The sequence below is a fragment of the Buteo buteo genome, chromosome 17 (assembly GCF_964188355.1).
Source record: "Buteo buteo chromosome 17, bButBut1.hap1.1, whole genome shotgun sequence".
Classification (NCBI taxonomy): Eukaryota; Metazoa; Chordata; class Aves; order Accipitriformes; family Accipitridae; genus Buteo; species Buteo buteo.
The window spans coordinates 26543393-26557115 of NC_134187.1; the positions used below are offsets into that span (position 1 = coordinate 26543393).

Consider the following 13723-nt stretch of genomic DNA (forward strand, 5'->3'; position numbering starts at 1 on the left):
GTGGAAAAAATTTGCTCCTAGACCGTTCTTAAAACCTCTTTCACTGTCTTCATAAACAAGCAGCTATAAAAATGACGTTCAACATAGAGCATCATAGTTTGAAAAGGAAAAGGGGGAAAAAAATAAAAAAATCGATACCTAATATTTGGTATGTGAATGCTAAAGCCTTGAAAGTGTATGTTGTTTTTCAAAGAGACAAAGGCAAAACCACTTATTGCGCTGTTTATTTTTAGAGAACACTTCTAAGGCGAGCCACTCCACACCCTGGAGAATTAAAGAACATGAAAAAGACAGTGGAGAATTTACGGAATGATATGAATGCTGCTAAAGGACTGGATTCAAACAAAAACGAGGTCAATAATGCCATTGACAGAGTGACCACTTCTGTGTAGAGTTTCATCTTCAGGTTTTACCTCCTGTGTCTTCCCCTGCTGTTGAAATGTTACTGTCGTCTTCTGGGACCTCACTGAGCCCCTTTTTGTTTTTAACCAGAACCTGATTCATCATCTCCATATATGTGAAAAGTGCTGCCCACTGGAAGAAAGTGCCTTATTTCATCCAGGCAGTGAACCAATAATTTCCAAATCAATATTGTAATATTAATAGTGCTAGGCTTTTTTAAGTAGAATACACTACTGTATGCAGAATACAATATTTTTGTCTTAAACACAGGGGTAATAATGCTTTCCTTTTCCAGAGTGCTGGGATATCTTTTTCCCAGTGGCTGGATGTGCTGGTGAGAAATATAGTTTTGTGGAAAATTGATACACTTTTTTATTTTTTTGGCAGCTCAGATGGTGTAAATTTTAAATTTTTGTATAGGACTTTCATAACAAAATGATGTATTTCATTTTTAAGAGAAAATTTATCTTGAGCGGTACATATTTTAGTATCTGTGGAAGAGAACAAGTTTCATGGACAACTGTATTCATTCGCTTGTACCACCCATTGTGCCTTATTGTGTCTTCTATGTCATATTAGTCTTAAATATAGCAATTCTTGAGGAAAGTGAGTGGATTTAAACTTGGTCTCCTGTTTTAAATATGTTTTTCCTTTTTGACAGTAATTTGTTGGGATTTTTACAGCAGAGAACTTATGTTTATATCATGGGATTTTAGGTAGTGAAGCACAAATGTTAGTTTTGTTGTAAACAGAATTAAGATTTAAATGACCAAACTGCTATTGTTTATTACATGATGCACTCACACTTTAACTTAGTTGTAATGAAACATCTTGTTTTGGATGCTGTGTTGCATTGCAGTCACTAGAAATTCATGCTTCCGTTGTTTTTTTTTAAATGTGCCATCTGTAAAATAACTTGAAAAACAGCACGGTAGACTTTCTGAAGCACAGTATGAAACTAGTTTTATGTATTACACAAGAAAGCATGATTCTTTAAAGTGCTTTGGTGGTTTTATATAAATATATAAAACCATAATAAAAAAAAATCTTTAAAAGCTTCAGTAGATTTATTGTATCATTAAAATAGAAATTAAACTATGTATGAATTAATACTGGAATTTACTATCATTGTTACTGTGTTGCACTTCTAGTGGTCCAATGCTGATTTCAAGGTCTTATTAAATCTGTGGGTTCTGGTTTGTTTATAAAGGTAAGTATTAACTGAGTTGAATTCAGTAAATAACAGTTTTGCAAAAGGCTGATAAAGATTGATTTTGGTGTCTCTGGGTTCTGTATATGCCACGAACTAACAAAGGCCACTAACTCGTTCAGTGCAGGGACTTGAGCAATCTGAATTCAGAGCAAAGATTTGACACATTTAGTGTGAGCTAATGCAATGAACCCAAATTTCAACGAAATGAAAGACCTGACACTTCATGTATGGCTAACCACATCCCTTCTGCTGAACATTTCTTTCAGTAATTATTGGTTATATGAGGGTTTCTGGTAGAAGATGGGAAAAGAGGAGATCAGGGAAGTGATAATATCTTCTGTTTTAAAATTAATAACTGCATTATTTGATAATTTTTGTAATTTAACTTCTTGACTTGAAGCTTTTACAAAAGGCACTGGTTTCTTTTTTTGATACTGAACAAGTAGGTATTGCAAGCTGTCTGCAAATACTCAAATCTAACCTGGCAAAATATATTAATTTTTATGATTTCTTCTTATCCCAGAAATTCCTTGTCCCAGAGATTCCTCATTTAAGCTTCAGGCTTCTCTTTGCAGAAGCTGCTGTGGGTTGACAGGTGTTAGGTTAGTTCATGGGTAGCATAATTTCATTCTTCCCAAAGCAGAGTTCTGCCAGTTGTTCTTGGTAGGCTGCTATTAAAATAAAACCAGAAAGAAAATGAGGTTTTGGTACAGTTGGCTCCAATCTTGGGCAAAATTTTCTTTTTAAAGTGCTTACTGGGATTGACACAACAAAAGTTTACAAATGTAGGAAACTCTGTACCCAGAGTCCGAGTAAACCTCGGCAAACCCATTTGAGATGAAAATGAGTTCGAAAAAAAGACAGACCAAAGCCAAAGGCATCAAGACTCTGTGCTCTGTGTTGACATGTTTTCATTTTGAGGCTGTGGTTTGGTTTGGTTTTATCATCTGATCTCTCGAATAGTGTGCCATTTCATAAAGTGATTTAGGTACACTTGTCCTCCCAACAGTGTTGATAAGGTTCCAGGCAGCTTTAACTGTATTTTATAGCCAGAAAAAGCTGATGATGTTTGTTATGCTGAAGCAGTGTGTATCCTTGAAAGCATGAGCCCTCCCTTCCAGTCTCTCTTTGGCTCTTTCCTCTTGCTGATGCTTTGAGGAGCCTGAGCAGTGAATATAATTTTGTAAACATAACTTTGGGGGGGGGGGGTGTCTCTTTAAACTTTTACTTTTTCATTTGCTTTGTAAGTCCTTTGCGGGGTCCATCTAATGCAAGGAAAGAAACACTACAAAATTTGCATGCCACTTTATTAGCTAAACAGGTAACCAGGGGAAAGCTCCATAGTGGTGGAGCGGATTTAATATTAACCTCTCAGTTACTGCATGTGAGTTCTCTTTATTGAAAGTCACAATTCCGTAGTCTTTCAAGAGTAGAAAAAAAAAAAAAAAGCACTCTCTTGCTACCATTCTTTGTGGAGTTTGTGTAGGAACAGATTTTTCCATCCTTTGTGTGTTGCTCCAGGCTTTTTCCACAGCTTTCATATAATTTATGTGTCAAGATTATTTTTCTGGCTTACGTGCCATATTTTTGATAATCAGTGTATTGTGGTAAAGTGAGTACTGGAAACTTGCATACCACTGTCCTTTCCAGCAAATGACTTGTTTGTGTCCAGGACAAGCTGATCAGCCTGCTTCTTGTCTAATACTAGTGCTTTACTAGTGCAGGGTGAACTGTTCTTAGCTGATTAGCTACTCAACATGTTTCACTACTTGCGGCTCACAAATTTGGCTTTTGAGAGGAGAGTACTGACACCAGGAATTTTCATTTTTTTAAAGTATATTCTTCAGTATATCAGTTGATCGTAGCCTGCTTGACTGTAAATGTCTACTTCCCACTGAGACTGGAGCATACTAATTGTCAGAAATGTCTAGACCTTTTGTTAATGGGGAATTCACTGCTATTCTGTGCCTTGACTCTGGAAAATAAAATTACTTTAGTTTTTCAATTGACTTGATAAGGGTGTTTCCCCTCTTCAATTTCCGTCAAACACACAGATCTGTTTCCACGCTTAGGTTGCTGACAAAGAAGATGAGAAAAGTGACTGGTCTTGGCTATCAATGTTTTGGGTGTTGCCTTCCTCCTGAACCAACTGTGAAATTTTCAGAGGGACAGTGCCTTCCTCTCTCATTCTGAAGTCAGGAATATAATCAGTATTCAAGGAGCTTAATGAAAAATCTGAAATTTTTCAAATTGGAAAAGCAGATACCTACTTTGAGGACAGCTTTTTGAGCTGCCTTGCAGGAGCCGTCTTATCGCCTCTACTGGTGGATGTTGGAGACACTATGCATTTTATTGCCTCTCATACAGTTCTTGTGGCAACAGGACTGCCAGTCTTGGGTTCTGCCAGAGCAGAGGGCTTTGAAGGGCTCAGTGCGTGGGGCTGGATTGTGCCTTGTACTAACTTCAGGAGCAAGGGTCCATGGCAGTCTGGTTTTGAATTTGTAACTTGTTCAGGTTGTGCCTCTTAACACTGATGTTGTTAGTCTGTTAACACCAAGATCTTGAGAAGTAGCTTATCTTTATACAGGAGAGGTCCTCTCCTGAAAAGTACAGCATCAGTATTGTCCATGGGAAGGACTCTGTGGCTCCTCAGTGGTGTGTCAGAGAAGGGATTTAGCAAATCTCCCTTGGCGTTAATACCGGGAAGTTGTCACCTGATGTCCAGTAACCTTGACGCTTTTTCTCTTTGTGCTCGTCTGTTGCTGGAGAATGTTGTCTTGACCGAAATCTCTGGATGTGCAGCTGGAGGCATGGTAACAGCCATGCCCAAAATGTTAGCAATGCTCACTGCAGTCGACAAGTACCAACTGTGGTAACTTTCCTCAAAATCCACAGATGCAGGCACAGTTTGCAAATCCCACCATCAGCAGGTTGAATTTCAGTTTGTAAGCATCCCCAGAATAATGCGGAGACAGGACTTAACTCTTCAAAGTTAGTTTTGTGTTGGACTAAAACTATCTTCTTTCGGTCCTGAGGCACAGTCGAGCAACTTATTGGACTATGCTAGTGATGAAAACACTCTGATTCTCTCTGATCTTTCCCAATAACTTGCCAGTTCTACCCAAACCCAGAACAAATGTGCTGCATTAAACCATTTTGAGGTAGCTCATAGCAGATATAATTGTCCTGTATTTCTGGAAGATTGAACAGGGCACTACATGATTATAAACATGAGTGAATTTCTCTGTAGTTTGCTGATAACATCATGGACTTCCACTAAGCAACTTAAAACCAAAACAAAATCTAAACTAGCTAACAAAAAGAGTGATCATTTGAATATTACTGATGATTTTTTTCCATTCAAAAGGGGAGAAAACTGCAAGTCTGAAGAACATTTGCACAGTGGATATTTTTAGGATAACCTACAACAATTTTTATTTTATTTTTTTTTTAAATGGTGTCTTCAGGAAATTCAAAAATCTTATCTGGCTGGTTAATACTTGAACATCTAAGCTTAAAATTAAGTCATGTATTTACCACTAGTAAAGTTTCTCAGTGGAAGGTTTGCTTCAATAGTCTGTTCAGGCAGCTTTTATGTTGCCTCTTCTACAGTGAAAGCCTATTGAAGGCTGCCTTTGTTTCAGCAGCATTTTGTTTAGCTTTCATTCTTATTTCATGCGAATCACACAAAGCTCTTTTAGAGACAGCCTTTTGTACTTTAAAAAGGGAATGAGTCTGAAATAATTTTCAGTTAGTAGAATGTTATGTATAATTGTACTTAAAAGGAAGAGAATGTTTATATTCTAGGAAATACATCTTTAAAGACATTTTCTTTCCATATTGACTAAATAAGCTATTTAAACAAATATCTTTTTTTTTTTTTTAATAGAAGAATAGGCAAGAATGTGTGTTTGAGGTTCTGAGTTGAATAATAGTAGCAGGTGTATTACCATTGAAATATTCTAGGTAACTGAGAGCACTGGCTTCTACTTGCTGATGGTGACCAGGCTGTTGCTGCAAGCAGGGTGTTTCATTGCCACTGTATGGTTTCAGTATGGTACTTCAGAAACGTGGGTGGTTTTCCTGTCTTGGCTTTTAATGTTAGGGTGTCTTAAATTCTTTTTTTATTTGCCAGAATGATTTAGGGTGATACATAGCATTTGCACACCTTTGTTGCCTGGAGGAAATTCATTCTCCAGAGGACTTGTTAGTGAGATCTTATTGGAATAGACACCTTGTACTTTATGAGAACAATTTGTCCTCTTAACATACAGGGGTATGATACAGAGGAGTATATGTGTTCTGAAGAGACCACCTTTGAAAACATGAAAAACATGTTCAAAGGAGGTGTAAAGGGAGCCCGGACTTACTGGTGAAATACTGAAGGAAAATGATTTGTTACCAATCAGTTAGGATCATTACTAACTAAGGGAGATGAAAAATGTATTGCCATGGAACACAACAACTGCTGAGGCTGAGAAATAGTTTTTCCTCCCAAATATTTTTTCTGCATTTGCAAAACAGTGGTGTCACACAGTCCAAATACCCAAGAAGCTTAAAATCCTAAATACTGAATTTTCCTTCTCTCTTTGTTTTATTCTGAATATTTTTAAGGAGAATGTAAAACTACATGTCTCACTCTGTATTTGCTACTAGTGACTTAAAACATTGACCATTTTGATCTTTGGGGGTCTCAGCTTCCTCATGTATTAAACACAGGAAGAAACCTCCTACCTTACCTGGGTAGTAAAAAGACCAATTATCTTCTGTAAAATTCTGTAAGGAGAACTGATTTTTCTCTCGTAGTATTAGGATGTTTGCCAGTAGCCTATTTTGTCTTAAAGCATGGCCCTGTAGTATTGAATCTAGTGAGAATGAGCTAATAAATTACTAGAGGTTTTTTAAGACATTTTTGGTGTACAAATCTACTATCTGTTAGCTGAACTGTAGGAATTACCACCTTGGGGTGTGCTAGAAGTTTTTTGCCCATCTAATACCCATTAATACATCAGAGTAATGAGTTGGGTGGGGGTTTTTTGGGGGAAAAAAAAAACCCAATAAAGAGATTGAGTGGTTGCTTTGTGTTAAAGCACAGCACACAACAGAGCTATACCTTCCATCTCCTTCTAGCAAACTCTTCAACCGCCTGGTGTCACTAAGAACTCGCAGCATTGAGTAGCACCATGGCTACTCTTGGCTTTGTACAGAAGGATGCGAAGAGCCCAGCACAGTAACACCCTGGCAGTCAGTGGGCCCAGCAACAGCATCCCTGACATTCTCTGTTCCTCACCTTATATTGCTACTGAACTCTGAATTAAGTCCACTATCTTTTTTCTATCCCCCAACCCTTTTCGTTCATCAAAAAGTTATAAAAAAACGATTAAGATTTGTTTTCAAAGTACTGTTAGCCTACACTCACAGCAGCAGCATTCATTGGCTTAGTTTCTCTGTTTTATTTTATGAAAGCATAATCCACAGCATGTTTTGCTTACAACAGGTATGTGCAAACGTAGGCTAAAAGGCACTTCTGGTTGTTCCATTCAATCCTTTGCCATTGATACAACTAAACTGTGAAACTGCTTTCATAAAGATAATGCCATCCATGGTATTGTATAGACCTAGTGAAAATGTGAACAGCTCTTACCCAGAATTGTAGTTTTGTTTCTGTTTAACTTTAAAGTACTGTAGATCAAGGATACAGAAGACTAAGATCTCTCAGGTTACAGAAGGTGCGAGGTGTGAAACAGAAAATGAATTTCCCTTATAGCTGTATGTCAGCATGAGGAAAAGGTTCCTGCCGTAGGAAAAGACAGGCAGGGAGCAGGAGCTCGGCTGCGAGGGGCACGGGGATGTAAAATCTGCTGATGGACATCAGCTTGCTCCTCGTGCATACGAGAGGCTACCACAGCAGTTGAAGGTATGCTTGAGATGGTGAAGTGATTGTCAGCATAAGCTTAATTTGAAACCTGTAACTGTCACCTTGAGAGAACAGCTTTTTGCTGGTGTTACAGAACTTGGCAGGCTGGGTTTGAGAAGCTGTTGTTTAGGACTAGGGGTCCGGGTCAAACAAGGATGAGACATTCCCTCAGAAAAAGTGAAATGCTTCACTGTACCTGTGTTTATTTTTAGAGTGAAATTGCTTTATGACTTCCTAATGAGCTTAAAAGTTGACAAGGATTTAAACTGTCTCTGGAAATACCCTGAACATTGGGAGATGTCACATTAGCTATTCTGAAATAAAACAGACCAAAACAATAGTAAACAATTTCAGCTAGTGTGCTGTTTGCCTACCTGATTAGAATTGCTATCCACCTCGTTAATATTCATAGGAAACAAAGCTTCTACTTAAGGCTACCCTATGTTTCCTTATTCAAGGCAAGCGTAAAGAACTACCACGAGATATCCCTCCTTGTGTTTTGAATTGTCAGGAGGAATGGGAGCCACTACCGTGTCAGGATTGTTTGTGCTGCTTTTGCATTCAATTCACTGATGAACTAAATCGACAATTGGCTCAACTGTCCTGAGTGATGTGGTTTAGAATAACCAGAAATATGGGCTATTTATCAGCAAACGGTGGTATCGCTGAGTGCAGTGCAGTTCGAAATGTGGTTTAACAGCACATTTCCTATAGAGGCCAATCATGCCTTCTGTGTACAATGCAAATAATCCTTTGTTGGGGCTGTGATCTTTTCAAGACTCGCAGAAAGGTCTATAATCTTTTCCAACGAGATGCTGAGATATTGTCCGTGTCCATTTCCTAGTCTTTTCAGCCATCCTAAACCCAAATGTAAATGAAGAATCCCAGGGGGAGCTCCTTCGGCAGCTGAAGATGAATCAGTACATCCAGCATGGACAGCCCAGTCCTATCTCCTTTTCTTTCTCAACCTTAGATCTAATAGAGGTGGTGACATTCTGGGGTGCTGATAACAGCAAGAAATCTCTGTGGGTGTGAAGATAACTGTTCTGCATTAAAAAGGAAAAATGGGAGCTTAAAGAATTGTTAAATCTGAATCAAATACTGTTTAAACAATGTGAAAGTCACTGTGTGCTGCTGGTTGCCCCATTGTAAGCTTGTTGATAATTTTTTTCGTTTGTTTGTGTTATCCATCTCTTTGCCTTGTTGGAGCATGTGCGTTAATGTATCTGTTTATATGGCATCAGGCTGTTTTCTGCCATTGGATTTGTATCGCCATAAGAAAATTTAAAAGTGAGAGTAAAATAAAGCTTAAAAGAAAGATAAAGGTTACTTTGAAAAACAACTTCTGAAGTTCAGTGAAATTAAGGTATATAGGCAACGTTGACACAACTTGTCATGTATGAACTTCTGTGTATGAAGAAGAGAGGTGGAGTTTTTTGGATGTAAATAAGTAATGGATGTTTTGGGAGAACTGGACTATAATCACTTTGAAAATGAGCAAACCTTAAAAGATCAGTTTAGTATTGTACTTTCTATTGGGACTATTCAACAAATGGAACATTTTATTTAATGAATAATAAAAAGAGGCGGGTGACTTGATAGGGTTTTTTAACTCGGGTCATGAGATGAGATGGTCACTAAAGGTCTAAGTACTCTTGTTTGTTTTCTTAATAGTACAGAGTATAACATTATTGAAGACTGTTGTTGATCATTAATTCTTCTTTACGATGCTGAAGGTGGGCTTGGTTCCGTGCTCATGTAAGTCCCTGAAGGCTTCCACTAATTTCAGCAGCCTTCGCTTGCTCTTTGTATCACCAGTATTGCCCATTAACTGGCAAAGTGTCTCTCTGGGACTGAAGGTACCTCTCAAGGTAAAAAGGGGAAACCCAGTATTTACAAGATACTAAAATACCTTGCATAACTTGCCAGACAGTTTCTGCATATACATACTTCAATCACTTTCTTAAAGTCTATTCATTGCCTGTTTTTTCTTTTGTCATCTTCCTCTCAGGACTCTATTAAATGGCTTCCCAAGTCTCCTAAACTGTACGGTGGCCACACCTGGAGCTCCCAGGGCTCTCGCTGGGCCTCGTTGAAAGGAAAGGAAAGTTTTCATGGTGGTAACCTCTACAAATTCAGCTCTGCTAATGGAAAATGGAGGGAAGGAAGAATCAGCCCCGAGCAAGAAGCGGAGGAACTGGAGGATCCTGATGATGTAGGTAGTCTCCTTGAAGTCAGGAGGGACAATGTTGTGTGTCTGTCAAGAAACTACAATCTGCTCACAGCGCTATGCTGCCGAGCGCTTCGGGTTAGCGGGAGGCTGCGCTGACTGTACTTTCACATCCTTGCTTGTGCAGAGGGTACAGAATCACATTCAATGTTTTATTCCTTTACTTTGCTTGCAATTAAACAATCCACCCAACTCCCAAGAGTACAGTGCAACTTGCAGGTGAAGGTGAGTAATCTGAGCAGTGATGAGATACATATGTTTTTATTTTACTCCTATAGCTGCAGTTACCCACATCCCTCCATCTCTTTCAGGTAATCAGGTCGTTAGCAGCGCTTGAAGCTCAATCTCTCCCAAGGACTGCGTGGTAGAAAAGCGAGGTTGCAGTGCTACTCCACTGCGTGTTTAGTTTTGGGTAGTGCTCTTTGAGGATGCTGACGTCTGGGAAACCCTGGATGCTGTGGTTTCTCTCGTTGTGTCTTGTCACCCAGGCGGCAGCTTGGCTGTCTTCTCGGTCACAGCCTGGGAAAAGGAGGTTGCGCTTGTACTCTTGCAGCCTTTCCCTTTCAGAGCGTTGCTCCCCAGTCTTTCCTCCAGATGTTTGCTGGGAGTTCAAGGAGGAATTGGGGCTCCTGCTCCTCTGCCGGCACCTCTGCTCCTTTCCTAGTCCCCAGCCCCGTCCTCCAACCCACACTCCCACCTCTTGCTCCTGGTTTTCTGCCCGGCCCCCACGGCACCCCAGCGCCGCTGATGGGTCCGGGTTAGTCAGCCCAGCGATGTTAAAGAGGAACCTCTCTCAAGAGAAGAGAGACGATGAATGTTTTATGTGAGTTAAAGCTAAACAAATTCCCTTTTAAGTGCAAATAGGAAGCAGTCATGCCTTACTCGCTTTTCCCGGGTTGGCGATGCTGCTTTCCATCCCAAACGAAAAGAGACTGTGGGAAAGCTCTGACTGAAAACTGAAGTGTCCAGTGGGGTTTCTGCACAGCTGTTCATGGTAATGCCACTGCTTTTTGCGTCTGGTATTAAACTTCCAACCTTAGGAAGATATTTATGGGGTTTATTTTGAAAGGTGTTGGCCTTCATTGGCTGCATCATTTTACTGCCAACAGAAGATATAAGGATTATGGTAATATGAAGATCTGATTCAACCTTACCCGTCAAATTAAGGACCAAAAATCAGCCAAAGATACATGAAGCATCCATAAAATGTGAACAGAATTCAGACATCATGGCTGAATTTCATTTAACCACTTCACCAAGCATAACTGATAACTGGAAAACGTCATTATGTTTTGCAGTCAAACTTGTCTGAAGCTTTAATTGTTTCGTGGATGTGGTCTAATTGTGTATTTCTCTTTTCAAGCCCTTGTGGTTTAGCTAAGCATAGGGTGACATTGTCAGTTCCTCACTGCATCTCAGAGTAGGTACAGCCTAGAGCCAGGCTTCAGAGCAGGCTTCCAGATGCCTCCCTTCCAGTGGACCCCTCAATCACTAAGCTCACCACTCACTGCCATTTGCAGCTAAATAAAGTCAATCCAATTACTTAAAATCTTCTCTTAGAGATGTAGATGCAAAGTGGGGGCTTGCCTTCCCTCTCACACCTGTGCTCCCCAAAATACAATGTGAGCCTTGAGGAACTATGAGCAATGTTTTACTTTCTGTATGGAGAGCCCTTTCCTTTGCCTCATGTGTGTGGTTCCTTGCCCTGGGACAGCAGATTCGGTGCTCCTCAGCTGCCAGAGGCTGCCCCAAATGGTCTTGTTCTCATGCTCCATCCTTTTCACAGGGTATTGCAGGATTTAGTTGGGTATATATGTGCACTATACGTGGTTGTGTGTGTCACGGGAATCTAGAGAAAGGCTATGTGAATCCCAGTCCTCTCCCTGTTCCCACAATTTCCACCCCCATGTTGAGGGAAAACCGTGCCCAGAGAAATAATGGTAAAAGAAAGATACTTGTACATTCGCTTTAAAGTTGCAGTTTTGTCTTCAGTGAAACAAATCCTAATGTACAGCAATGTGATAGAGAGGAACAAATCCAATTTACCACTGGTAGGGTCTGGGTATCAGATAGGTATTCTCCTTGCTGTCGCCATGTTTACCTTTTTTTTTATCTTTAACCCCCAGGAACCTATTTCCAAGTTTTCTGGCAGCCTTTTTGATACCGACGATAGCATGAGAGATCAAACAAACACCAGAAACACTCTTCAAGAAAAGCACAAGTCGGCGATGAAGGGCAAGACTCCTCCAGGGACTAACACTAAGGTGCAACTACCTGTCTCAGCAGCGGGCAGCATCCCTGGCGAGAATGGCCGGATCCCGGAGGAATCGAGGGCGGTGGATGTGCTGCAGCCCCCGCTGAAGGTATTTTGCTGCTGCGTGGGCTGGGCTTGGCAGCGGGGGGGCTCCGTGTGTCTGCGGGAAAGTCTGTATGTCCATGGGGAAGCCAGTTTCTTGTGCGAGGCAGTTTATAAAAGATGCAAAGAAGGGGGGACGTTGCGTGGTAGGTGTTGTGAGACTCGGCTTTCGCAGAGTGTGAGCTGAGGTTTGTCCTTGCTCCCGCTGGTTTATATGGAAAAAGCGTTTTCCATTGAAGAAAACAACAACAGTTTTGTAGCTGATCAATACTGTCTCAGTTTCTATATCTAGCTTTGGTATTGTAAGGTCAAGCCAAGGGTGTGTGCAGGTGGGCACTCAGCTCATCTTCACTTAGTCCATGGTTTAGGAGCAGTGGCGTGGCCTTACCCTCCTAGCGTGAGAAAGCCTCTGTGCTGTGAAAAGGGATGGGAATGTTCGAGTGAAAAGTTATCAGTGAGAACTGCAAGATTTGGGCTGAAGGTTATGGAGAAAGCTATACTCTGAACTCAGTGGACATCCCCCGTCTTGGCATGCTTTGGAGCACAGGAGGAGGAAACGTGCTTTATGGGGTTGGCTCCCAGAGGTGGCCCAGAACAGATCCCACCTCTGCTGACTGCCTGCGGGGCAGGAGATGCAGAATTGCGCCGCGTCCCCGGGGTTGCGGGATGCAGCGCCAGGAAAGGCAGCTCGCCCGGTGTGGTACTCGTGCGGGGACCTCTCACCAAAACACTGCTGGTAATCATGGACTTGTGAAGTCTCAAGCGTGCAGGTAATGCTAAGTCTAAGCAACATTTGGCAGGGTGGTTTTCATTTGTCTGATAGGGTCTTTTCATATCTTTTTAGGAATTTCAGATGAGTATGTTATACGTGTAAGAGTAACTGCATGCATTTGTTAAATTTTGAAACACAGCTGTGTTGAAATATTCTTAATTATAAAATATAACAAGTTATTCAAGCCTGAATTGTCTTAGAGATATGAAGCAAATCAATGAAAATAAGAGCATTTTGCTAATGTGATAAGCTGAAATAAGGTGATAAAGTGAAATTGATCTTAAAGGTCTTTTCCAACCTAAACGATTCTATGATTCTAAATGCAATTTGCATTCAGATTCCACTAGGCTATGGGAAGGTGTTCTTGAAATTTAATGTGATTGTTGTTTTAACAACTAGCAAATCCTTATTTACTACCAAGTATATTATATACTAAAGAACACCCCCCCACACCCCACCCACCCCCGAAAAAAAAACAACTGGGGGGGATAATTCTTAAATGTAAGCTGTCTTTAAAACTTGAAACTAGTTTTATTTGGTCCTTGTTGTGAATTGTGTAAATTCAAAAAATTATCTAAGATTTTGTAATAAATTTTTGCTGATACCAGCAGGAGGAGAATAGACTAGATAGATTACAATTTATGCTGCTTTTAAAAAAGCTTCCTGATATTTTTACTTTTAAGTCAATGGTTAGAGTACTGTCAAATCTTTTGATGGGGTTAACACATACATACAGAAAGCCTGTTTAAAGAAAAGAAAATTACTGTAATAGTGCTCAAATTCAGTTATCTGTTCTCAAAAGCGTTGAGAGTAAGCAAATCATACTGTAGATG

At 40.2% G+C, this 13723-nt stretch overlaps 1 protein-coding gene across 4 annotated transcripts in view; it reads left to right on the forward strand.

The window, feature by feature from the left end:
• LRRC1 (leucine rich repeat containing 1) overlaps positions 1-13723 on the forward strand; it is a 104209-nt gene that overhangs the window by 73761 nt on the left and 16725 nt on the right. For 2 of the 4 annotated variants that reach the window (XM_075049312.1, XM_075049313.1), the window contains exons 14-16: positions 234-353; positions 9544-9747; positions 11889-12125. In XM_075049312.1, coding sequence (XP_074905413.1) covers positions 234-353; positions 9544-9747; positions 11889-12125 — 561 coding nt within the window. Of the gene's footprint in view, positions 1-233; positions 1862-9543; positions 9748-11888; positions 12126-13723 lie in introns of those variants that run through there. The other 2 variants (XM_075049314.1, XM_075049315.1) reach the window with 2 other exon arrangements.